Raw genomic sequence first — 25975 nt, forward strand, 5'->3', positions numbered from 1 at the left:
GCTGTGGATTCCTACTCGAGCAGAAAATATATATGTTTCAATTTATTACGTACAACAATAGCAGACTGATTTCCCGCTAAATCAAAGAAAACTTGCATTCACGGTTACAAATTGACGTGTTGAATGACCTTAACTACAGGCTTCTCTCACTCCAATTCTGATTAATCGAACAGCACACCACAACGTGGGTCATTAAATATTTCCAACTTACTCTCGAGTTCCTCAACTAAAAATAAATTGACTGCGAGACAAAAACTCCTCTGCGATAACTATATACCACGTTATATGCAGAGTATATGTAAGTTGAAATTCCATCATAATAATTTGAATTCTTCAAGTAGTAGCTACAAATATAATTTTTCATGCATATTTTCTTAGCAAAATATGAAGTTTCTCACTTCACAAGGATAACATATATATAGTATTTCACAAGAGTTTTTAGTTCGAGCTAGTCGTAGGCCTAATATGAATATAAACGTCACTTCATTACTTAGTTTAAAAAAGTGCCAGGCAATCAAAATTCGAGGGTATGCCTGAAATTATTTGTAGTATCTCATGTATCAAGGGGGCTTTTTAAGTAGTAATAGTAGAAACGTAATTATACTGCATGTTGCAACTGAAACCCTAGCCTCGAAGACCGAAGTCGTTGGGTGGTCCACTCATACACTCGGTACCAAACATTTCAAGTTCGAGTAGACACCTGGGCATGGCTGGTTTTTTTTTGTAAGCATCCCTTCATAGATTTAATATGATCATCATTCATCTTCATCGTCGCGATTATCTACAAGTGGCAGAAAAGCTATATAAAACAAGAATAATAGTATAACAAACAAAAGAGGATAAAAGGATGAACTGAGTTAATGATAGGAAGTTTTATAAAATTACTGTTTCTTGAAGAATCCTGTCCTTTGTTACGATTTTATTTCTCAGTCACACGTTGCTCAATGTTCACGTCGACTGTCGTCCTTACGTACTTGAAAATTCATGTCTGCCTATGCTCTTATTTCAAACGTGGTAGGTGGGCGCTCTGTCTGTTTCTACACCAAAAAGTTTAATGAACCTCCTGTCCAAGAAGACAAGAATTACTGAAAGTAATTTTCAAAATTGTAAGCGGATGAGGGCCCTTGTAAATGATAAAATATACTGTCCTTTTATTCGCTTAGTTTTGAGAATCACTTCCCATACAATTCTTGCCTTCTTGAGAGTCCAATGGCCCTGTCTAGCCACAAACCAGTTGCACAAACGCGGTTTCGTTTGTTTCGTACAATTCCATCTAACGTTTCGTTTCTACGTAGTTTCTACTTGCTAAAAGTGCCTTTCATATCGCCCCAGGGCGTTCTCTACTCGGCTGCTTCGTGACCGAAGGTCACGTGTACAAAGTGTGAGGATTCACATTTTCCGATTTTGCGTGGTGCTGCTGCTACGAGCGAACACAAGGAAAAAAACCTTGGACGAAAAGTCCCAGCGCAGCTTCCCTTCTACTCTTCAGCTCGGCCCATAAGGAAGAACGGTCAACTCTCCCCCTCCCCTCCACGCGGTAGTACAGTGCACAGGAGTCGCGGGTCTGCACAGGTTTCTTTCCTTGTGATTCAGTTCGCCTTATCAAGGTCGTGCAGCAAGCAATTATTTTTCGTCTTCCGATAGGAAAAAGCTTGCCTCTCGCTTACGTGGATGAACGCGTAGCACAGATGATTCTTTGGTTGGTCCTTTATGTTTCGTCCTTCAGCAACTTAATCTAAGCACGAATCATTCTCATCGCCAAACATACTGTATTTTTTTAATTGATGTAACACATGTAAACTGAAAAAGAGAGAGAGAGAGAGAGAGAGAGAGAGAAAGAGAGAGAGAGAGAGAAAGATATACATAAACGTTTTCTTACAACAAACGTTTGTTTTCCTATCGTATAAAGTGAACGCACATGTTAAAATTCATCTTGCATAGATAATCAAATTAGAACAAATCCACGTAAAGTGATTTAGTATGCAGAAAATAAATATATTTGTGATAAATACATAGTTAATCAGTAAATTCCAATAACCAGGACTTCAGTCACGCCAAATCTTGTTTACGGATGTTTTCAAACGTTTTGTTTTACAATTTCATTTTTTCACTGACATCCAAAACGAAAATACGTATTATAATTTAATGACTTTCAAAATGTCAAAATACTGTAATGTTACTATGCTACCGATCACAATTATGAGGCTTCTTCGAACCAGGGTTTCGGAGCGGAGCGGATCAACGCTCCAGCTGTTGCCCACGCTCAGGAGCGAGGAGCGAGATTCTAAGAAATGGTTCGCTCCGCTCCGGAGCGGAGCGATGTCTTAGCCCGCTCCGCTCCGGAGCGGAGCAGCGAGAATCGAAAAATTTCTCGCTCCGCTCCGGAGCGAGGAACGAAATTTTAGAAAATGGTTCACTCCGCTCCGGAGCGGAGCGCTACCTTGACACGCTCCGCTCCGGATCGGAGCAGAGGAAGTTGGAAAATTTCTCGCTCCGCTCCGGAGCGAGATTATAAGAACTTGCCCACTCCGCTCCGGAGCGCTCCGAGGTTGGATAATACGAGTGTATACAGAAAACTAACGATCAAGGGTTCCGAGTACATTAGTAATTTTGTTTGTGGAATTTGTACGGCATTTGAACATCGCCTGTTATTGTTGTTATAAAACTGATTATTACTAAAGCTAACGCCACGGAAACAGTCCAGTCAAGATCACGTCACTCACCTACAGTGTTGCCAATAAGCAAGGAATAATCCTTACACAATACACCAGGGAAGGCACAATCAACCGCATACGTACAACGCGCAATGTGTCAACTGTGAAGCGTAGAAGAAGTGTGGAAAACCTGGAGAACCAGGGGTGTGTAGGAGGCAAGGGGAAGCTTTGATCTTCACTGGACTGTTTTCGTGAAGAGAGCGATATTATTATTATTATTACTATTATTATTATTATTACTATTTTCATTATCACTTTTACTACTCTACTACTACTTCTAGGGACAATATATTTCAATAGCAGGTGTGCCACCTGTGGTTTTATAAGTTGAGAGAATGGAACTCTCATTTCCTGCCACCAGGGATCGCGACTAAAACTCATTTCCGTTCGACTTCTGGTTCGGGCTAAGCACTTCGGCATATCGGTCCGACGTTACAGTCCACACCGTGGGAGAAGTGAGTTATTCCGGAATATTGGTTCGAGTAACATTGGTCAAACTACTGCAGAGAATCCATTTGACCTTCCGAACGCCAGGAGCACGCAGAGGAAAGACGAAACAACGTGTACAGAGGAAGATGACAGGCAGACAGGTGTTCATGCAAAACAAAACACTCGCTGGTGCATGATTGCCATATCTAACTTTCTTTGCGCTGGTTATGATGATACTTTGAATATAGCGAAAGATAAAAGTTTAAAGTAATTGGGAATTCAGGTTGCTAATTTTCACTGTATGTTTGTTCCGGCATAACTCTCGAACGCCTGGAACGATTTCAACCAAACTTGGAACACGTATCACTTGCAATCTCGAAAGAAATACTGTGTAAGACATCTCTGGCACCCCTAGGGGCGAGGGTGGGAAGGGTTGACATGTAAACGACCGATATTAGTGTGGAATCCATAGTTTTCGGGGTCGTTAAGATGAATAGTGACACTCCCAATGCCGTTCAACTCCAAAACACCCCTGGCAACCCTAGGGGTGGGGTGAGAAGGGGCGACATGTAAAACTAATAAAAAACGACCGATATTAGTGTGGAATCAATAGTTTTCGGGGTCGCTAAGATTAATAATGACACTCTCAATGCCGTTCAATTCCAAGACACTCCTGGCATCCCTGGGGTGGGAAGGGGGTGACATGTAAAACGAGCCCGACCCTGTGGCCGAGTGGTTAGCACATCGCGCTATGACGCCAGGGGTTCCGGGTTCGAATACCGGCTGGGCATGGATGTTTGTCAGTGTCCATTCATCAAGTTCATCATATCATCACTCATTCTCATCTTCGCAAATTAGCCAAAAGTGGCACAAGAAGCGAAGTAAAATAAAGCAAATCAATCAATTAATTAGTTAGTTCTACTATAGACCTTCAATGATTACCAAGGTTTCAGATGCATGGAACTAACGATTAAAGATTTTATTTGTCGTTGTTGTACATTGTTTGCAATAATTGTAGACAGCTTATAATTCCACTAACCGAGACTGTTTCGGAAGGATCCCTCCATCCGTGTTAAAAAATATTTTAAATGCCCATAAATCAAAGTTCACAGGCACACATACTATGAACATACTTTTAGAAGAGAACACATATTTTAAAACGTCTCTTTAAGAAAGTAACAATACGCGTAAGCCAGAGTCGGTGTAGCACACTTTTAATACGATTGGCAACGCTGCATCTCCCTCGAAAAGGCAACGATCTGTCTGCCAAGTACGTACAACAGCAGAAGTCATGACGCAATGCACCTGCCAAGGAGCGAGCAAGACACTACGCGCCAGTTTCCTCCACCTTTCCTCTTGAAAGGGGAACAACAAGGCCAATCCGCTAGCCGGTAGCACTGACGTCAGTCACCTACACAAGAAGCGCAGAACACGAAAACAAACAGGGCTGTCGTGTGGGGGAGGTAGCATAAGCAAACGTACAATCCCGCAACACTGATTGCTTGAAGGGGTTCATATCCAAATTAAGATAAGGATGAGATATGATGAAATTGAAGAAGGGTCAATCACAAAGAACTCCAATTCCCAGACTGGAGTAGTGAAGCGTTGAGATAACCATTGATGTGGGGGTAGGGCCCGACACATTCCCAATCTCGCTCGGCCATTTGGAGGTGATGTGATCAGCACCACGCTCCGGCCACCTTTACCCCCCCCGAGGGTTTCCCCTAGTTATCCATTTATTTGAGTCTGGGTTAGCCCAGGAACCGCTATATGCTGGGACAAGGCCGGAATAATTTCGAAGTTAGATCATCCACCGCGGGATTCAAACCCTGGTCTCCAGCGTTGCAGTCAGACGCCCTACCGACTAGACCAGCAGTTGCGGTTACACCATTCATATATAAAAATAACTATCTCACCGGATATGAGCTTGCACTTCAAATGCTCCGATTGCGGATCAGAGCACTATTGTATCTCGCCCCGCTCCGGATCGGATCGTGCATGTAAAAATAAGTAACCACTCCGCTCCGGAGCGGAGTGGTATCGCACCACGCTCCGCTCCGGATAGGAGCGTGCGTGTAAAAATTACTAACCACTCCGCTCCGGAGCGGAGTGCTGGCTCGCCACGCTCCGCTCCGGATCGGAGCGTGGAAGCAGAAACATCCAACCACTCCGCTCCGGAGCGGAGTGCTGTCGTCCTACGCTCCGCTCCGGATCGGAGTATGCACGTAAAAATTACTAACCACTCCGCTCCGGATCGGAGCGTGCAAGCAAAAATATCCAACCACTCCGCTCCGCTCCGGAGCGAGGAGCGGAGTAGAACTGACGCTTCGAAATCGCTCCGGAGCGCTCCTTTAGTACGCTCCGCACTCCGCTCCGAAACCCTGCTTCGAACACGCCTTCGATAACGGTATTTGCTATTCGTAACGGATATGTGTATCACTTTTTCGAAACAGACTTTTGTGGAGGGAAAGAACTGTAACGTTACAAAAATAACGAGCACAATTATACGAGAGACCTATGTTATTCTCTCCAGAACACGGCATCGGACACGGTATTGCACATCGGAACGTCTGTATGATACCAGCTATCAATAACGTTGTTGCTTTGAAGCAAGGAGTGTAACGTTTTTACAGTCGTGGCCTCAATTAAGTTACTGGTTAATTGTAACGTTACTATCACTTTCCACACACACTAAAGTTACTAGTCAATACGTGACAAACTTGTTTCTTACCCTGTAACGTTACTGGTTGCCGGAAATGGATGTAACGTTAAAGCGTCACCTAACGACCTACTGCTTTACAGATCAGTTATGGTTCGGTACCGTTATGCACACCTGTAACGTAATGTTCATATACCTGAGGTAACGTTCCTGTTCACGAAAAAAGTTATTCTGTTTCTGGTTGTAACGTAACGGAAACCGTAATTGAAAATACCGTTCCATTTCGTTACGTTACGACTCCCTGCTTAGAACTACAACGGCGAGGACGATCTCGCAAGCATTCTTGAAGTACTGTTTTCAATCAGGGTTCCCGAAATACGTTGTCAGTGACAACCAGAGTGTATTTCGAAGCAAAATGTATTCACAAACGTTGCGTTCTGTGAATTGCAAGCCTGTCTATATTACGCCATATAGACCGAAGGGAAATAAATCAGAAGCAGCGATTAAGATAATCAAGCAAGCACTGGGAAAGTTCTGCAGAGAGCACTCGTCGTGGGCTGAAAATTTGGACGCGATAAGTTTTGCCATTAATAATGCAACGAATTCGATGACTGGATTGAAGCCGTCATTCTTGTTCTTTGGACGTGATTTGTACACACCGCATGACACTCGGAAAATGGAGCTTCAGAGAGAAGATGGAACCGGGAAGAACGTCACGGCGGAGAGACAGATGGATTACGTCATGCAGTTAAAGGAAAGAATGGGCGCGGCTTTCGAATTTGCAAGAGAAAGAGAAGAAAAGACGGGGCAAAAGGCGTCAAGGGCCTACAATAAGGGCAGAAGAAGGGTTAATCTTTGTGTAGGAGATCGAGTACTGCTTCAAGAGCATAGAATTTCGTCTGCTTTTAACAAGCAAACTGCGTGCTTTTTTCCCGAAATTCAAAGGGATCTACAGAATTCTGAATTTCACTACTCCAAATAATGTTGTTTTGGAAAAGGAAGGTGAGGGGAAGAGAGTTATGGCTAACGTTGACCAGCTGAAGGTCGTTCCGAGAAGAAATTTGAGAAGTGTGAGGGAAAGCACTCGTCCCTAAATTCTACCCTGAGAATCCATCTCAAGGGGAGGGGGTAGAAGGGCTGTGAAAAATGATGAAAAGGAAGCCGAGTGACCGACTTCTTGTTTGTACAGTTGTAATTAAGTTCCTGATTTATTGTCGCTACACATTAGAGTCCTGGTAATTTTTTTTTCTTGTGAATGAAAGATTTAAATTAAGGACTGTTGGATTTTATGTTATGTGAACCTTTTAACGATAAAAGTAGATGAATATGCTGCACACGAGGACATGAGATTTTCATCGCTAAGAGAATGCTGAAGGATGGCGGTTCGATGCCCGGAAAAGGAAGGGAAAGTTTCCTTATGGATGAAAAATGGAAAAGCCATATTTAAAATTGGGTCGTGTGATCGAACAATAGAACCTTGAAAGCATTTGAAGCTGATATTCGGCAGGAGTCGAACCGAGTACCGCAGAAGTCCCAGACGGAAGGACTAGGGACTAAAGAGCTGGAGGTTTCTTCGGATGGACCGAGGAGGAGGCTGAGTCGACCCTAGAGCTGGAGCCGGACATGTTCGTTGGAAGGTGGAGGAGCTGTCTGCACCTTGGAGCAGTCCTGATGACCAGATGACCGAGATGTCCAGTAGGTTCCAGGATTCCCGGAGGAAGAATCCGTGTGGAAATACGATATTTAGTGAAGTGAAATCGAGACTCTTCTTTTTCAGAGAGACGTTTGTGATGTGTAGTGAAAAATAACATTTTCAGTGAACTTTCTTTTCAGATACAGTGCTTAACTTTTCTCAGTGACTTTAAGACAATTCACACAGACTGAAATTTAAATTTCAGATTGAATTGTAACGCTGGGGAGGGGGAATCTGTTACCCTGCCCCCGTGTCAGGGCAACAGTGTTTTTTTCCGTATTTAAATATTTATTCATATGTTAATTAATTGGGTAATTACGTGTATAAACATATATATGTGTTATTAGTGTAAATCAATTTATTATGCATTTTTAGGTTCATATTATTCCATGTATAAATACCATGTAGCTCTCTCTTCTTTCTTCGTGTTTCGAGCGTTCAAAAGAAAGGCGGGCAGTTTAGCTGTTAAAGATTAAAAATTTTGAAAGAAGGGCGGTTGGCAACAGACGCCAACCAAACGTATATAAACTCCCAGATGAGAGTAGGGGAGGTCGGCTGTTGGAACTGAGACTTGGAAGGGAGAGGCTGTTTTTGCTTCGGTTAGCTAGGACCGGAGGACAGGTCTCCCGAAACGGATGCTGTAAGAAATTGGATTGCCGGGCAAGCTAGTGCCTTGGTGTCCAGTTTACAGGTAAAAAGGTAGTTTGTACTGGATGTTATTTTGAAGTAATTACGGTGCGCCGGGCAGCCTAGTGCCTTGTCACCGTGGAGGTTGAGAAATGTACACGTCGGGCGGCCTAGCGCCTGTTAAGACGTTTCTTGGAGTAACGCGAGTCTACCTTGTGACAAGCGTACTTCAGATGTAATTCATGAAATGTAAAGCATCCAGGTACAAACAATAGAGATTCCAACATCAAAATTAGAGTTTTGGCCCGATAAATAATTAGAGAAATGAACGTTCGGATATGACATGTATATACTTTAAATTTTACGTTAATTAAACTATAGAAATTATCCAAAATTTCCGTCTTTAATTTCACAAAAGCTGGACAAGGTAATTTATCCCCCTGATCATAAAGGTTTCGCAAAAGGTTTTCCGTTGTCTCTTGTAGTTAATTATATAATTATGTTGACTTGTAGCAACCCACGTGCATTGTCGTACAAAGAAAGATACCCCTAGACAAATCTGAGCCGAGTACGAAGTGCACCGAACCTCGAGTGCGGAGGTAAAGTGTGGGGGGCAGGATAGTAACACCCTGCATTGTCTAAAAATAGAATTTCAAGCAGCTGCAAGAATTGGTGCTCATTTTTCAATGCGTTCTAGCTTTTCGTCCGTGAATGTTGTGCGTAGGTGTCGTTTTGTGCCCAAGTGCGATGACATTTTTTGGGTGAAGTGACAATTTTTTAAAATAATTTTTGGGGTTTTTCACCCTTCCCCCTCCATATATACGCCAAATTTGCATAAATTTTGCATTTTGTGCATTTTGACATTTTTTGGGGAGCAGGGGGAAACACCATTTTTTTAAAGAAAAGTATTTTTAAAGGTATTTCCCCCCCCCCTTTCCTCCTCCATATGTACACCGAATGTACATAAATTATATATCGTTTGAATCTGTGATTCATTCTGCGTACAACGGTATATCGTTCATATCTCCAGGGCAAATAGTCTCTGAGCTAAAGTCATTTCAAGGTACCGCTGCATTTTGAAGCTTGAATCAGTGGCGTGCCGACCATTCCTTTTGGGGGTACAACTCAAGTTACATTGGTCATATCATAATAATGCAAATATTTTTGTGTTTCTTACATGTCAGCGATCATTTCCATGTGCATGTCGAAACTGTTATGTAATTTTTTCTTGAGGGGAGGGTGGGGGAACCAAATTTTTTTTCTGAAATTTTGGAATTTTGAGAGTTAGCCCCCTCCCCCCGACACATATACGCCGAATTTGCTTAAATTTTATATAGTCTGAATCTTTGGTTCATTCCGCGTACAACGGTATATCACTCATCTCTCTAGGGCAATTAGCCTCTGATCTACACTAATTTAATTGAAACTGCATTTTGCTCAAAATCGGCTTGGCCATCAAGGGGGTTACATGTGAAAATGGCCTTGGGCACCAAAAGGTTAAATTAGTTGTCAACCACTGGATCTAATGAGTTTTTCAGGCAATCAACTTTATAAGTGCTGGATTTTATTGGTAAATTGCATTTTGAACACTGAAAAATTTCAATTAATGCTAATTGGGAAATATGAACTGTATTATTACGCTAAAAAAACTGATGACTGTATTATTAATTTGATATTATTGATGTTGAGGGGTGTAAGGGGTGACCTTTCCACATAGTACACCCTGGTCTGCAATTCGCAGATTAACAACGCTATGTCGTCTGGACCTTCCTATGGCCAGTATAATCATCTGTAGGGCTGTGTGTTGTCTCATGTATTGTCCTTATGTGTGCCAAGTGCCCTTTACAGCTTCTGCTTTTAACGCAACTGAGAATATTTTAGCCCGTTGTTACAGTTGTGTTTTTCTTATTTTAGTAATGGTAAGGGGCTGCACCCCGTATAATGTGACTGTGCAAAATAGCCTAAGTGTTGTTGTTGCACCCAAAGTTGCAAATTCATTCATTCAATCATAATGATGTTGATTGGAGATAAAACTGTTTCACGTTAACATCTCGCAGGCTGTTATAATTGATGCCAGAACCCAGCTCTGACCCATTTAAATTTTCAGCATTAATTTGAAATGTACTGAAGTAACAACAACCAGAAGTCTGACATGCAAGGCTTAATTTTTAGTTTGTCATTTCAGCACCACATGTCTACCTGCTGGTGAAAAGTTGAACTTTTTTCCCCCCCCACCAGCATTCTCTTCCCTGTTTTCCCCATAGCCTCTATACCAAGTTTCACAGTAATTGATGCTTCGAATAAGCTCCTCGGGGTTCTGAGTAGGAAAACTTTGTGACCACCTGGTACTTTCAAACATGCATATTAGTTTCTCCAAACTTCAAATATACTTGAATTTTCATTTATGCAAATATTCTAAACGCCATCACTATATTTCTGTAAAAGTCCTTTGGGCATTCCAGCATTAAGTGTGTTGCATTTTACACACAAAATTTAAGGTTCTAGACTTGAGATTGGATTAAAATATTCATAATAAACTGATTTCAAAGAATTATGAAGTAATTTGTAGTGTTTGCTAAACATGAAAAGCATTACCGAAAGTGTGTTACATGCGTGACACTAACTATGTAGCAAATTTTGACTTCATTTCTCTGTGAAGCATATGGGCTACAGATACTAGTAATTTTTTTTGGTGAAATGTACAAATTTTGTGCATTCACAAACATCTAAACCTTAATACAATTAAGAACAATAATAATTTTAAGATTTATTCATTATGTTATTTGCATGGAGTAGGACCACTTTTTGTGGAATATAGAATCCAAACCACCCTTTATGTTCACTGTGACTTAAGAAATCGTAGATACAGTCAAAGAATTGTGTATTTGCAGTGTGTGAGATTAGATATTTTATTGTATTTTTTATTATTTTTTAGGGGGATGATTAGGGCTGATTTGATATTTGTAAGGATCAGGAACGTAATATTACTGAAATTTGTATAATTATTTTTGAACTAGATGGGCGTAACTACAATTTATCAAATTTACAGGAGAGAGGAAAATGTATTATTAGGAAAATATCTACCGTAACCCTAAAAAAAAATTAGTACATAGGATATAAGTGAGACTATTACTATCAATAAGAGGTGGAGATACATTGATATGACTCCAAATGGGGTTCTTAAGAGCATATATGTTAAACGAAGCTCAAAGGGATTATGTTTTATTTGTTTATTCACATTATCTCTATGCTCATGGCATTTGTATTTATAAATTGTAAAACACAAATATTTTTATATTTCTGAATGCATTATTTGAAAATTAAAATGCTCATTTTTAAATATGTCCATATTTACGTTATCACTTTACTGCATGTTGAATCTCATTTCACACTTTTGTAACTAAAGTTTTTTTTCTTCTGTTTCAATACTTGTATTATCATCAGTACAAAAAGTCCACAACTCTAACAATATATAAATCTTCCAGTGTTTGTGGTACTTCTGTGTACTTGTAATGCAATCCCTTTTATCTAGTTATCGTTCATCTTCATTTTCATGATTAATGTAAAGGTGTAGGAAAGCTATGTAAGAATAACTGAAAATACATCAGGTTCATTCTCTCAACAAAGGAAGAAACCGTGTAAAACTTGTCCGGCAGTCACGAAAAAGGTTTTTAAAATATTTACACCTTTTTTTCTTTTCAGTAGGCATTAACTTATCAGCTTTATTTCTTCCAGAAATATTTTTTTCCTCTTTTTTTGAGAATTTTGCACAGAATATGTAGATTTTCCCATCCATGGACTCCGAATTCAAAATTTTCTTTCAAAGTATCCCATCCTTTAGACAAGTTAAGTTTTAATATATTGTGATTAATTAAGTAATTACCTTATAACATCCAAAAATAATTTTATAAAGATCTTAGTTGAGTAAAATATCCAAATATCATGTACCAGAGAGAACTTTCCACTTCGTGGACACTGCTCAAAAGTTGTAATAAAAATTGACCTGTTCACTCCAAATCAGGAAATTGTGTGATTTAAGACCTAATATTCCAACTTTGTTGAGATGACGTTTCCACTCCATGGACAAGCTTCTCAACATGAGGAATTTAGCAGATCATTAATCATTATGACTTGAGTTATAAACATTATTTATAAAACTCATCTGAAAATTTCTGTTAAAGAGTTAAGCTATGCAGCTTTCTGTTGTTACAGCCCCTCACCTAACTTCTGTTAGAATTTCTCCCATACATATATATATATATATATATATATATATATATATATATATATATATATATATATATATATATATATATATAAATCAAAGAAGGTAAAAGGAAACACTCACCGGACAGTAGAAAAATTCAAAATTTTCGCTAATTTCATAGCATCATCGGTGTGAGGAGAAATAGACGGAACCGGAAGTTGGGGCCCTGCAGAGTTGCCAGGTCCCCATCGAAGAAGAAGCGGTGCGTAGAACGAAAAAAACACAGTTTCGTCACCAGGCTCGTCGTAAACTGTGAGTGTGTAGGATGACTTGGGAGGGTGGGTGAGGGTTGGGCATTAAGGCTCGTCGTAAACTGTGTGTGTAGGATGAGTTGGGAGGGGGGGGCAGGAGGGTGGGTGAGGGTTGGGCATTACTGGGTGGCCGTGTTCAGGCCAGGTGGAGTGGTTGCACTCATGGCCGATATATAGGCCCTCTCCCATCTTTTGCGAACAGAGGTGTTGGCTGGTTGGGGGTAGCAGATGGATGATCGCTACCCGGAAGCAGTCGTTGAAACTGATGTTGTGGTGGTTGGTGTGGACGGCGACATTGAAGTCCAGGTTGTGAGTGGAGGAGCGGTGGTTATTGATGCGGAGGTTGAGGGCCGTTGAGGTTTCCCCCAGGTAAAAATTACCACAGATGTTGCAGGTGAGGATGTAGATAAAGTTTGAGGCATGGCAGGTCCCTTTGGGATGGAGGGTAAATTTGCCAGTGGCCGTGTGCACCTGGAGGGTGTGAGAAGTGATGAGGATGGGGCAGGTCTTGCACCTGGGGCGGTTGCATTTATGGGCAGGGGGGTGTTGGATGTGTGGTGAAGGAGTGTTGTGGACCAGGATGTTTTGGAGGTTGGGGGGGCATTTGAAGACTACTCTGGGTTTGTCGGGAAATATGTTTTTGGTTTCGGGATCACTGTGGAGAATTGGGAGAAGAGAGTGCAGTGTGTGCCTGATTTTGTTGAGGTGGGGATGGTATTGGGTGATGAGTGCAGGTGGGTTGGTGGCAGCAGGTTTCTTGGTGGTGGTGGTATGTGAGGCAGCTCGCGATATTTGCTTGGTGACAAGGATGGAGGGATATCTACGGTTAACCAGGGCCTGGTGTAGGCGGAGGTTATAATTCTGGCAGGAGGTGGGTGAAGTGTTCAGGCGCTGTCCCCTGAGGGCCAGAGAGAATGGAATGGCTTTTTTGGTGTGGAACAGGTGGGAGCTGGAGAAGTGTAGGTATTGCATGTGGTTGGTGGGTTTTATGTGGATGGAGGTAGTCAGGTGTCCTCCCTCGATGTGCACGTCCACATCCAGGAAGGTGATCTGGTTGGGGGAGTGCGTCCAGGTGAATTTGAGGGAATGGAAGTGGTTAAGTTGGTCCAGGAAAGCTGACAAGGATGGTTCTCCATGTGTCCAGAGCATGAAGATGTCGTCGATGAAGCGGAGCCAGAGGAGGGGTTGGAGGGGTTGGGAAGCCAAAAACTCTTGCTCAAGTTTGCCCATGAAGAGGTTTGCATAGGATGGGGCCATTCTGGTACCCATGGCTGTACCTCGGATCTGTAGGAAATTTTGGTTTTCAAAGGTGAAGTTGTTACAAGTGAGCACAAGGTGGGCTAGGTGGGTCAGGAAGTTGGTGCTGGGGTTGTGAGGTTTGGGTCTGCTATTGAGATAGAATTCTATGGAGCGGAGGCCATGAAAGTGAGGTATGTTGGTGTAGAGGGAAGTGACATCAATGGTGGCAAGGATGGTATTTGGGGGCAATGGTGGGAGGGTGCTGATTTTCTGGAGGAAGTGGTTGGTGTCACGGAGGTAGGGGGGCAGAGCTTTCACAAGAGGCTGGAGATGGGAGTCAACAAAGGCTGAGATTCGTTCTGTAGGTGAGTTGTAGCTGGACACAATGGGTCTACCAGGGTTGCCAGGTTTGTGGATTTTGGGCAATAGATAGAAGGTGGGGGTGCGGGGATTGTCGAGTATTAACATGGCGGTGGTACGAGCTGTTAGGCCTTCAGGGGGGCCGCGGGTGTGGATGAAGTCCCGGATTTTGGTGAGGTGTTCGGCGGATAGGTCAACTGTGGTGGGTTTGTAGGTGGAGGGGTCAGCCAGCTGGCGGTTGGCTTCCGCCAGGTAGTCTTGCGAGTTCAAGACCACCGTGGTGGACCCCTTGTCCGCTGGGAGGATTTTGATGTTGTGGTTGTTGTGGAGGTCTCTGAGAGCTTTCTGTTGGGGAGGGTTGAGGTTAGGTTGGTTGTGAAAGTTATTTAAGAATGAGCTGTCAAGAGGTGGTGGAAATGACGGCAGTGATGTATCTTTCCAAGGGGTGGTTGGTGGGCAGGGGGGGGGGTGGATCTTGGGAGGAGGGGGGCTAAATTGAAGGAGGCTCGGATGGGTTTCACTGGTAGTAGTTTGGAGTGAGGGATTTTTGGCCCAGAAATGTTGCCATCGAAGGTTGCGAGCAAATGTGTGTATGTCAAAAAGTAGACGGAATTGGTTGGGGGGAGTTGTGGGGGAGAAGGTGAGGCCTTTGGATAAAACAGCTATTTCATCCGTGCTCAGTTTATGGCTGGATAAATTGAGTACAGTCTGGTTGTTTTTGAGTGGGTTAGGGTCATTGGTGGTCATGGATCTGGTAGGGGTGGGTTTATCCATGGACTGGTTGTTTCCCAAGGTGCGATATGTGGGAGTGCAGTTTTGGTTTTCAGGGGGGGTCTGTGGTGGTGTGGGAGGGGTGGGCAATGGTAGAGGGGGGTCGGGTAATAGCGGGCATGTTGGTGTGGGACTGAAATTGGGCGGCAGTGGAAGGGGAAGGGTGCAGATAGTCTGAAAAGCTTGACGGCAGAGATTGGAGAGTTTTTGGAGGTGTTTAGTGTTAAGGTCACTGGCAATGGAATGGGCGGTGTACCAGAAGGAGTCTATTTTGTGATGATGGTTACCTGGGGTCAGCAACAGGATTTTGGTAAGGGATTGAATAGAGATGGACAGTTCTCGGGCGCGATTTAGCTGGGATCGGTACATGGCGTGGGTCAGTTCAATAGCGAAATTTCTCGCTAGTGGGAAAATCGTGGGTTTTATGCTTGGGGGCATGGCGGATAATGGTAACCAGACTGTACTCAATTTATCCAGCCATAAACTGAGCACGGATGAAATAGCTGTTTTATCCAAAGGCCTCACCTTCTCCCCCACAACTCCCCCCAACCTATTCCGTCTACTTTTTGACATACACACATTTGCTCGCAACCTCCGATGGCAACATTTCTGGGCCAAAAATCCCTCACTCCAAACTACTACCAGTGAAACCCATCCGAGCCTCCTTCAATTTAGCCCCCCTCCTCCCAAGATCCACCCCCCCCCTGCCCACCAACCACCCCTTGGAAAGATACATCACTGCCGTCATTTCCACCACCTCTTGACAGCTCATTCTTAAATAACTTTCACAACCAACCTAACCTCAACCCTCCCCAACAGAAAGCTCTCAGAGACCTCCACAACAACCACAACATCAAAATCCTCCCAGCGGACAAGGGGTCCACCACGGTGGTCTTGAACTCGCAAGACTACCTGGCGGAAGCCAACCGCCAGCTGGCTGACCCCTCCACCTACAAACCCACCACAGTTGACCTATCCGCCGAACACCTCACCAAAATCCGGGACTTCATCCACACCCGCGGCCCCCCTGAAGGCCTAACAGCTCGTACCACCGCCATGTTAATACTCGACAATCCCCGCACCCCCACCTTCTATCTATTGCCCAAAATCCACAAACCTGGCAACCCTGGTAGACCCATTGTGTCCAGCTACAACTCACCTACAGAACGAATCTCAGCCTTTGTTGACTCCCATCTCCAGCCTCTTGTGAAAGCTCTGCCCTCCTACCTCCGTGACACCAACCACTTCCTCCAGAAAATCAGCACCCTCCCACCATTGCCCCCAAATACCATCCTTGCCACCATTGATGTCACTTCCCTCTACACCAACATACCTCACTTTCATGGCCTCCGCTCCATAGAATTCTATCTCAATAGCAGACCCAAACCTCACAACCCCAGCACCAACTTCCTGACCCACCTAGCCCACCTTGTGCTCACTTGTAACAACTTCACCTTTGAAAACCAAAATTTCCTACAGATCCGAGGTACAGCCATGGGTACCAGAATGGCCCCATCCTATGCAAACCTCTTCATGGGCAAACTTGAGCAAGAGTTTTTGGCTTCCCAACCCCTCCAACCCCTCCTCTGGCTCCGCTTCATCGACGACATCTTCATGCTCTGGACACATGGAGAACCATCCTTGTCAGCTTTCCTGGACCAACTTAACCACTTCCATTCCCTCAAATTCACCTGGATGCACTCCCCCAACCAGATCACCTTCCTGGATGTGGACGTGCACATCGAGGGAGGACACCTGACTACCTCCATCCACATAAAACCCACCAACCACATGCAGTACCTACACTTCTCCAGCTCCCACCCATTCCACACCAAAAAAGCCATTCCATTCTCTCTGGCCCTCAGGGGACAGCGCCTGAACACTTCACCCACCTCCTGCCAGAATTATAACCTCCGCCTACACCAGGCCCTGGTTAACCGTAGATATCCCTCCATCCTGGTCACCAAGCAAATATCGCGAGCTGCCTCACATACCACCACCACCAAGAAACCTGCTGCCACCAACCCACCTCAACAAAATCAGGCACACACTGCACTCTCTTCTCCCAATTCTCCACAGTGATCCCGAAACCAAAAACATATTTCCCGACAAACCCAGAGTAGTCTTCAAATGCCCCCCCAACCTCCAAAACATCCTGGTCCACAACACTCCTTCACCACACATCCAACACCCCCCTGCCCATAAATGCAACCGCCCCAGGTGCAAGACCTGCCCCATCCTCATCACTTCTCACACCCTCCAGGTGCACACGGCCACTGGCAAATTTACCCTCCATCCCAAAGGGACCTGCCATGCCTCAAACCTTATCTACATCCTCACCTGCAACATCTGTGGTGATTTTTACCTGGGGGAAACATCAACGGCCCTCAACCTCCGCATCAATAACCACCGCTCCTCCACCCACAACCTGGACTTCACTGTCGCCGTCCACACCAACCACCACAACATCAGTTTCAACGACTACTTCCGGGTAGCGATCATCCATCTGCTACCCCAACCTCTGTTCGCAAAAGATGGGAGAAGGCCTATATATCGGCCATGAGTGCAACCACTCCGTCTGGCCTGAACAAGGCCACCCAGTAATGCCCAACCCTCACCCCCCCTCCCGCCCCCCCTCCCAACTCATCCTACACACACAGTTTACGAGGAGCCTTAATGCCCAACCCTCACCCACCTTCCCGCCCCCCCTCCCAAGTCATCCTACACACTCACAGTTTACGACGAGCCTGGTGACGAAACTGAGTTTTTTTCGTTCTATGCAACGCTTCTTCTTCGATGGGGACCTTGCAACTCTGCAGGGCCCCAACTTCCGGTTCCGTCTATTTCTCCTCACACCGATGATGCTATGAAATTAGCGAAAATTTTGAATTTTTCTACTGTTCGGTGAGTGTTTCCTTTTACCTTCTTTGATTTTTACTTAGCCCTTTTGGCCCTCCTTGCTTTTATCCATTATATATATATATATATATATATATATATATATATATATATATATATATATATTATAACTTCACTTAAAGGTTCACAAATTCAAGTGAGGGTAGGTGGCGTTAACTTAAACCGTCTATTAATGTAGTCATCTTTGGTTGACAAAGTCAATGACTTTCACCTGGAATATTCTGGGTAGGAATCCTGTCTATTTTTTTTTTTTCATTTTGGCTAATCACCATATTGAGAATGGATGTCAAGGGAACTGTGTAATCAGCATTTATGTCGTTTATAATTTCCTTTTTACTACCTGTTACCTGCTAGGATATTACAACCATTATAACCTTACCCCATCAATTTGTGCAAGACAAGTTTGTCTTATTCAAAGTATGCAAGATGCAGCTTGCGATATTCTTGGCATTAACCTTCCAAAGGAAAAATCTTCTTTTACTATTTGTCTGTTATCAAATCACACATACCTGTTATCCAACTGAGAACTGTCCAATATCTGCAGATGCATCTGCTATAACAGTAAATGGAGGAGACATGTTTATTTTACTAACAACTTGTGAAGAAATTCCCCCCTCCCCCACATAAATTAATAATTTTGGTTCTCACTTAGGTGCTTTGTCTTGTGTGATGAAGTTTCCATATGATCTCTCAAGACATTATCCCTAGATTCTACTCTAAAATCCGATAGATCATTGAGATTCTCTTTATTTGAATGCATTTCCTCTGAGAACCATTTCTTTCATACCACAGATAATTATTGATGACACTACAGACTTCAATTTCTGTATGACTACCAACAATAGTTCGCTATGACCTTTATTAAAAAAAAAGTAATAACAGAAGTGGCTTGGGGTTAACATGTTCCTTTACTTGTTATGCTAAGTCTTTATACTTAGCGAAGGGTTCTTACACAAATTTTGAGGGATTTTACGAATGATTTTCCTCAACCCCCACAAGTGACAAGAACACAACATGTAAGGAAAGCACTTATCATAACAGATGATTGACAGTAAAACAGAATACTGATTTAGCCATTCAGCACAAAATTTTATTGAGCATCACTTGAATCAGTTTAAAATTTGTATGATCTGTTTGGTTTCCATAGGTTAGGAGCTTATATTTCAAACTATGGCGTATGTTTGTAACATGAATATTGTTGCCAGTATCCATTTCATTTCCACAACATGAAACATCTTGTTCTTCACATTGTGTATCAATACGATAAAGCTACAGGTTCCAGGATGATTTTATTTTTAATGCCATCATTTGTGTCCCAATTTTTCTGTCTTGGTAGATACAGTTGATATTCATAAAGTCTACATTGTCAAAGTTGGTGAAGAGTATGTGTTGCATTATTGACAATTCATGCCTGATATTAGACAAAATAATTATTCTTTGCAGTTTTATCTATGCAGAAGATGGTGATGCAACTAGGAACACACCAGGATTCCCAAGAGTTACGCCAACAATTGTAAGTTACATTGTAAAATGTCTTGCATTATGTTTTACCCTCATATTTATTGTCTTGTTTTTTTTTTTTAACACTTTGTGCATGTCCTAATATAAATTGATATCCATGGCACATCAATTTAACATGGTTTTGTAAGAAACTAGGAAATTGGTAATTATTCTTGCGATCGTTTTTTAATGCACTTTGTTATTAATATTATTAGGGATGGAACGGATTAATTTCAGTTATCAGCTAATGCTTGATGGCACTAATTTCACACATGTGATGTGAATATTTGTGTAATTCTGTGGTATTCAAACTGTGCTGTGTACTACTCTGAGAAGGTGCCGAAGGTTTGCAAGGGAGGTGCAGGAACTTCCGAAGATATATTTATTTTTCCTGATAGTTTCAAATGTGTTAATAAAAAATATCAATATCTTCTTCTGTATTACTCTTACTCTGGTTGTTCTTCAGCATTGTCTCTCTCTAGTGTTTTTGAACTGAGACAGGAACCACACTCATACCTGGTAGAAGGAAATCATGCCAATGCTGAAAACTTCATTGATGATGCCTTTGTACAGAAATTGGCACACCTTTGATATTTTCCTAAACTGAATGTTCTTAATGTATCTCTTTAAGGTACAAGGGATTCCTGCACCTATTAAAATGACAAGGTGTTAGCCTTCGAAAGAAAGTTATTGCTTTGTAAGAGAAAGATTAAAGATGAAAGCATTGATGATAGCTTTCATACATTGAGCATGTTGTTGGAAGAAGCAGGATTACAATTAAGTGAAGAGATCCAAACATTGCTGCACTTCCTGTATTTATCTTTTTTGTTTCCTGAATATCATGTCGCTGAATGAAGTGACACGAGCTTATAAACATTAAAAAAAAATGTATCCTACCTGTATTAAACAAAGCATTATATTTTCATTACTTGTATGTGTACCAATAGTAAATAAACACTGGAAGAGATTTTTATGTTGGTCGTTCACAGTCACAGGTATTTATCTATTATTATTGAGGAGAGGCATGTGCGGATTTTGGCAGCGGAGGGGAGCCATGACATCAACAAGTTTGAAAAACCCTGGTGTAATTTATTGCTTATAATATAAATGATGTCCCAAATACACATCTATGGCTTACCCAAGCTTCGAATCTAGGATTACTTGTCATAACACAATTCTCTAACAACTCTGCCGTACAGGAAATAGGAAACACAACAGACTTGTTTAAAATTTTCAGTGCCATGTGTCTGATCTTTGTTTCTGTAAACATTTTGTTGTAGAGCAGTGTAATTTGGCAAAATTTTGCAAGTTGTCTGGAGAACCTATGACAGTGTAATGAGCTCTACATTGGAGATTTTAGTGTTTTCAACTTTTGTTTGTTCATGTTATAGACCTATTGAATTGTGTACTTTTCAGGCATCAAATTCAACATTACACACAACAGCTTGCTAAGGACACGAGTTCAAACTTGAAGGATCTTTCCAATATTCCTGCACCACCCTCAGCCTCTGATCAGGTAAATATAAATATAACTGCTTTGCTCATAAGCATGTTGTTATTTAGTAGTATAATCCAAGACTTAAATAAATAAATAAATGTGCAAGTTTGTCATTCTGTAACTGGATTGAAAAAAAATCCTGTATTTTAAATTTTTTGAAATTTTATTATTTTAATTTTGCAAAAAAAATTTAATTACAATTTTTTACACAAAAGAATTATTTCGTAAAAATCTTCAAATGGTTCAAATCATTTCAGTGTAGGAAGTTGATGAAAAGTCTTTTTTTCTGGGCCTTGATGACATTGCCAAACCTGATAGTTGTCCTTTTCACTTCAGTTAGAATCAGAAAACATTGTTGTTTTTTCCATTTTCTGGTCTTTTTTTCCTTTTAGATCATTTTTCAATATCTTTTCCAGTTTTTGTTGCATTTATTTTATCATTTTTGAAGTTTCTTTTTGCTCCTTCCCTGTTGTTTCAAGAATTATAAATGCATTCAATAGCATAACTTACATATTTAAATTTTCTAACTTAAGTCTTTAGCAAATACGCCATTAATCGAAATATGGTCAATGCAAAAACTCAATATTATTTTTAACTGAAATCTTTGGCTGTGTATTAAATAATTAATTGTGGTAAATAGATTTTTTGCCAGCAAAAGTAAAATACTTTGGGTGAACATACTTTCAGGTTTCCTTGCTGGCCACTATTATCGGTTTAATCTGTGGTCTTAAAGTAGAATTAGTCAAGACATTTAAATAAAATATAATGTGGTGAATGCAAAACATAGCTGTATTTCCACATGCTAACCACCTATTGAATAGTGCAAGGACCACTCGGAATAAAAAAAAGGAAACTACATTAGCACATAGTGTGGCCGCCGTGGCTCAGTTGGTAATGCGTCTGACTACCATGCTCAAGGTCCCGAGTTCGATCCCCGGCCGGTTCAAATCCGGGAACTTTTCTAATGGTGGAAGGGGCCCCGGTGCCCACCCAGCATCGAATAATATGGGTACCTGGGGGAAACCCTGGGGGGTAAAGGTGGTCAGGGGCGTGATGCTGATCACATCACCCCCACTCACGACCGGATCAAGAAAGTGTGGGGCGTTACCCCCACACCCCCTATACGCCTTCATGGCGTGGTGCTATGCACAGGGGAACAATTTACCTTTACCTTTTTACATTAGCACATAATTGCTTTTTTCCCCCTTTGATTTGATATTGTAAACCTTGGAACAAGTTTTATTGAATTATTCAAAAACTCTCTTGGAATAAAGATGTTTCTTGGGATATCAACCAGGTGATTTCCAGATAGGCTTCCGAGCTTTCGAAAGCTAACGTCACACTCATTTTCTATAATCATTCAATCCCTGAAGATGAGTGACATTAGCTTTCGAAAGCTCTGAAGCCTATCCGGAAATCACCTGGTTGATATCATGAGAAAACCTTTTCATCATTCACTACCAGGAAAGCTTCAAGAATTATTTAACTCTGTTGTAGTTTATGAAAAAATCAAGCTTTCATTTCAAGAGCAAAAGGTATTTTTAGGTAATTTTTAAAAAATTAACTTCCGATCCCTAATCCTACATAAAATTTCATATTAATATACCTTTATTATGTTGCTTCTGTAGTTGCACAGTAGTTTCAGGAACTGAGTATTTTATCACTCTTTCAAAAATGCAGTATGCCTGGAATAGAAGTATACCGAAAGTTGGCAATATTGTACATGGATGCAGGGAAACAAGGAAGTATACCCAAGTACATACTGTTTTCTTTATTTGTTAGGTATTAATGCAACTTATAAGGAACATGAAAATGTTACATGTATCAACACAGCTGAACGGACCAGAAGGCTAAATTACTGTATATGTTCCAAATGTCCATCATTCAACACCAAACTTTTCTCGTAGTGATGCTGCAAATTGCTAAACATCGCTGCAGTTGTGTCCCATGTAACTGAATACAATACAAGCATGATGTTCATTTTCACCTGATCAATATCACGGTAGACAAGCTCCTTCAGCATTCCCCACAAATACGCATCAGGCAGGGTGAAATGAGGTGAGTTGGCGGGAAGGGTAATCCGTTCACTGTGAGATGATATGCTGTAGAAGCTGTAGGGATTCCTGGGCAGTGTGTGGTGTTGCTCCATCCTGCTGAATCCATTGTGTGTTAAAACAGATTTCGAGCCCGACAAAAATGCTTCAGATCTCGCTCAAACCTTGAGACTACCAGGTCTCTGTACCTCTCTTGATTAACAGTAAGTTGATTTCCATGGTCATCATCAATAAAGTAGGGACCAATTATGCCATGACCAGAGATGGCACACCACACCATTTGTGGGTGCAAAGGTCATGCTATCACATTAGTAGGTTGTTCAAATCCCAGAAATTGTGTTGTTTGTTTATTCACATAACCATCCAGGGTAACGTGGCATTCATCTGAAAACCAGATATTGGCAAGGAAATTTTCATCTTAGTATACATTGGCAAATGTACAGGCACAGAATTCTTGTCCTCAACTCGTAACAGATGACACACCTGCATACAATATGAAAAAGCTCCCAATTCATGGACAAGTGTCTGCATGGATGTTCTCTTCATACCCACTTCTTTTGCAATACGTTGTTGACTTTTCCTCTGAGATTGCATGCTGCCTGTGGCTGCTTGTTTTCACTCAGAATGCGTTTGACACTGACACAGCACCGACCCCGTTTGACAAAATTTTTGCCACTGGCAACAAAACGGTGCACTTTGTTTGCTTCCCCGTGTCTGCGCTGTTATCGACTGTGTACAATGTTGCCAAATTTCGGTATACTTATTTTCTGACCATACTGTAAATAAGAACACACACGAAATTTACTGTTGATTGTGGTTGTTGGGAAATAATGCACCTTATTTTTTGTGTTTCCAGAGACAATGGAAGATGCAGAAAGAGCGACTGGCAGAGGAGTTTACGTCAACGTTGAACACCTTCCAAGCAACCCAGAGACGTGCCGCTCAGAAGGAGAAGGAAGAGGTTCAGAGAGCGAGAGCTAATTCCGGCTATGATCCATTTGGAGGTAACCTTATGTGATCTTTTTATGTGGCTTGCTATATATTTAGTCATCCTGATTCCATAGGCTAGTTAGTTGAAGCTAACACCTTGTAATGAAGGGGTCCTGGATTTTATTCCAAGGGGTAGGAAGGGAGTACTAGCCTGGTTGCTATTTGCGCTATTGGTGAATGGTCTTAAATAGTACCTATTATGTGATGCTAGTCAATGAACATACCTGCCAATCCTGAATATGTGGTTTTGTTACTACAGTTTATACATTGCAACCATCTCCAAGAACGTACCTGTTATTTTCATATTTATGTACATTCCTTGCACATGCACATTTATCGAATATTAAATTGCTATAATTTATTTTTCAATTTGTTTCTAGTTGATTTGCTTTTTTTGTTAATGTTTTATGCAAATTTTGTTTACCCCTTGCCAACTTCCGTGGTGTAGTGGTTAGCACAATGTGCTTTGTTGCCAGGTGTCCTGGATTAAAATCCCGGCATGGGTGTTCTTTGCGATTGTTCCTTCATCACATCATCACTCATTTTCATCATTGCAATTAGCCAAAATGACAGGAAAGTGATGTAAAATAAACCAAATCAATCAATCAATATTTTCCCCATGATGAAGATACGCTGCAACATTAAGAATTAGGTCAGTGTACTAAGTCAGTTCATATAGATAAACTTGGTTAACATTAAACAATAACAAAATCTACACAACACAATTATCACATCAAAAATATTGAGTCCTCGGTTTGTGTGCTTGCAAAATTGTACTCCGTGGGAGGAAAAATATTAAATGTACCTCATTGGAAAGCTTCAAGTATCTATTTTTTAATAAGTGTTATCTGAAAATTATTCTTCATTTCATTTTCTCATAAAAAGTGTAGTTATTTCTTGCTGCAAGAATGGGAAACTTAACACCATACAGTTCATAATCAACTGTAGATATAATATTGAGATTTTTTGTGCTTTAAGGTGGATTATTTATGCACCTCTGTGAAAAAAGTCAAATGCAGATCTTCACTAGATACTTTAATAATGGAAAATTTAACATTCCTAATATGGTTAGTGTGTGAATGACATATGGCGAGATGTCGATCCCAAGCATTGTGACAGTGAAAATAATTGATGGAAAATAGAATACTGAATTCGTATGAGCCGGTTTCCAAGAAAAGCAATTCTGTGTGTTGTTTTCAATTTGTACAATGTGAAAAGATAAGATATGGAAATTTGATTTTTATTCCTTACTGATCATTTGTAAATGCATTTTGCATCACCATTGGGCTGACCATTGCCGAGATTGCAATATTGTTATTAAGCATTAATTGTGGCTGTTCCACAAATGATAGCAACATTATATGGTATATGATTGAGATATTTCCACATAAACAGGCTTCAGTCACAAGAAATTTCATATTTTTACGACAGGTTTACAAGAAGCTACACACAATTGAATTAGACTTATGCAAAAACACAAAAAACTACACTTTCACGAACATTTTTTCTGAATAGAGAACAGACAGTAAAAATCTCTTTCTTTTGTCTAAACGCAGAAACTTTTTGCTTTCTAATGAGATATATTTGACTTTTTCCTCGCATGGAGTACAATTTTACAAGCGCATAAACTAAGGGCTCAAAAGTTTTGACGGGGATAATAGGCTTCTTTGAAGAAAAGAAAAAGCACACACTTGCCACAAATATATTATAGTCATAATGTATGCACCATATACAAGTTATCCATTAGTAATCACCATTGTTAAGGCACTTGCCATATCGGGAAACTAGCATTTGTAGACCCTTCTGGAGGTCATCTGCCACTTGCCCAAGGATAAACTTCACCCCACTTTTCAGTTCATCAGTCACCCTGTGATGAACTTCAAGTGTATGATGAGATGGAAGTCACTTAGTGTCAAGTCTGGGCCATAAGATGATTTCTTTCAAATCATGTTATAGACAGCAGATATCCTGATGTGGCCTTAACAATGGTGGTGACTACCGTAT

At 41.4% G+C, this 25975-nt stretch overlaps 1 protein-coding gene across 3 annotated transcripts in view; it reads left to right on the top strand.

The window, feature by feature from the left end:
- Syx7 (syntaxin 7) overlaps nt 1-25975 on the top strand; it is a 73248-nt gene that overhangs the window by 16809 nt on the left and 30464 nt on the right. For all 3 annotated transcript variants that reach the window (XM_083122380.1, XM_083122379.1, XM_083122381.1), the window contains exons 3-5: nt 19373-19442; nt 20846-20945; nt 23838-23985. In XM_083122380.1, coding sequence (XP_082978506.1) covers nt 19373-19442; nt 20846-20945; nt 23838-23985 — 318 coding nt within the window. The remainder of the gene's footprint in view (nt 1-19372; nt 19443-20845; nt 20946-23837; nt 23986-25975) is intronic.

Source organism: Lepisma saccharinum, chromosome 5, assembly GCF_977018435.1.
Source record: "Lepisma saccharinum chromosome 5, izLepSacc3.1, whole genome shotgun sequence".
NCBI classification, from domain to species: domain Eukaryota; kingdom Metazoa; phylum Arthropoda; class Insecta; order Zygentoma; family Lepismatidae; genus Lepisma; species Lepisma saccharinum.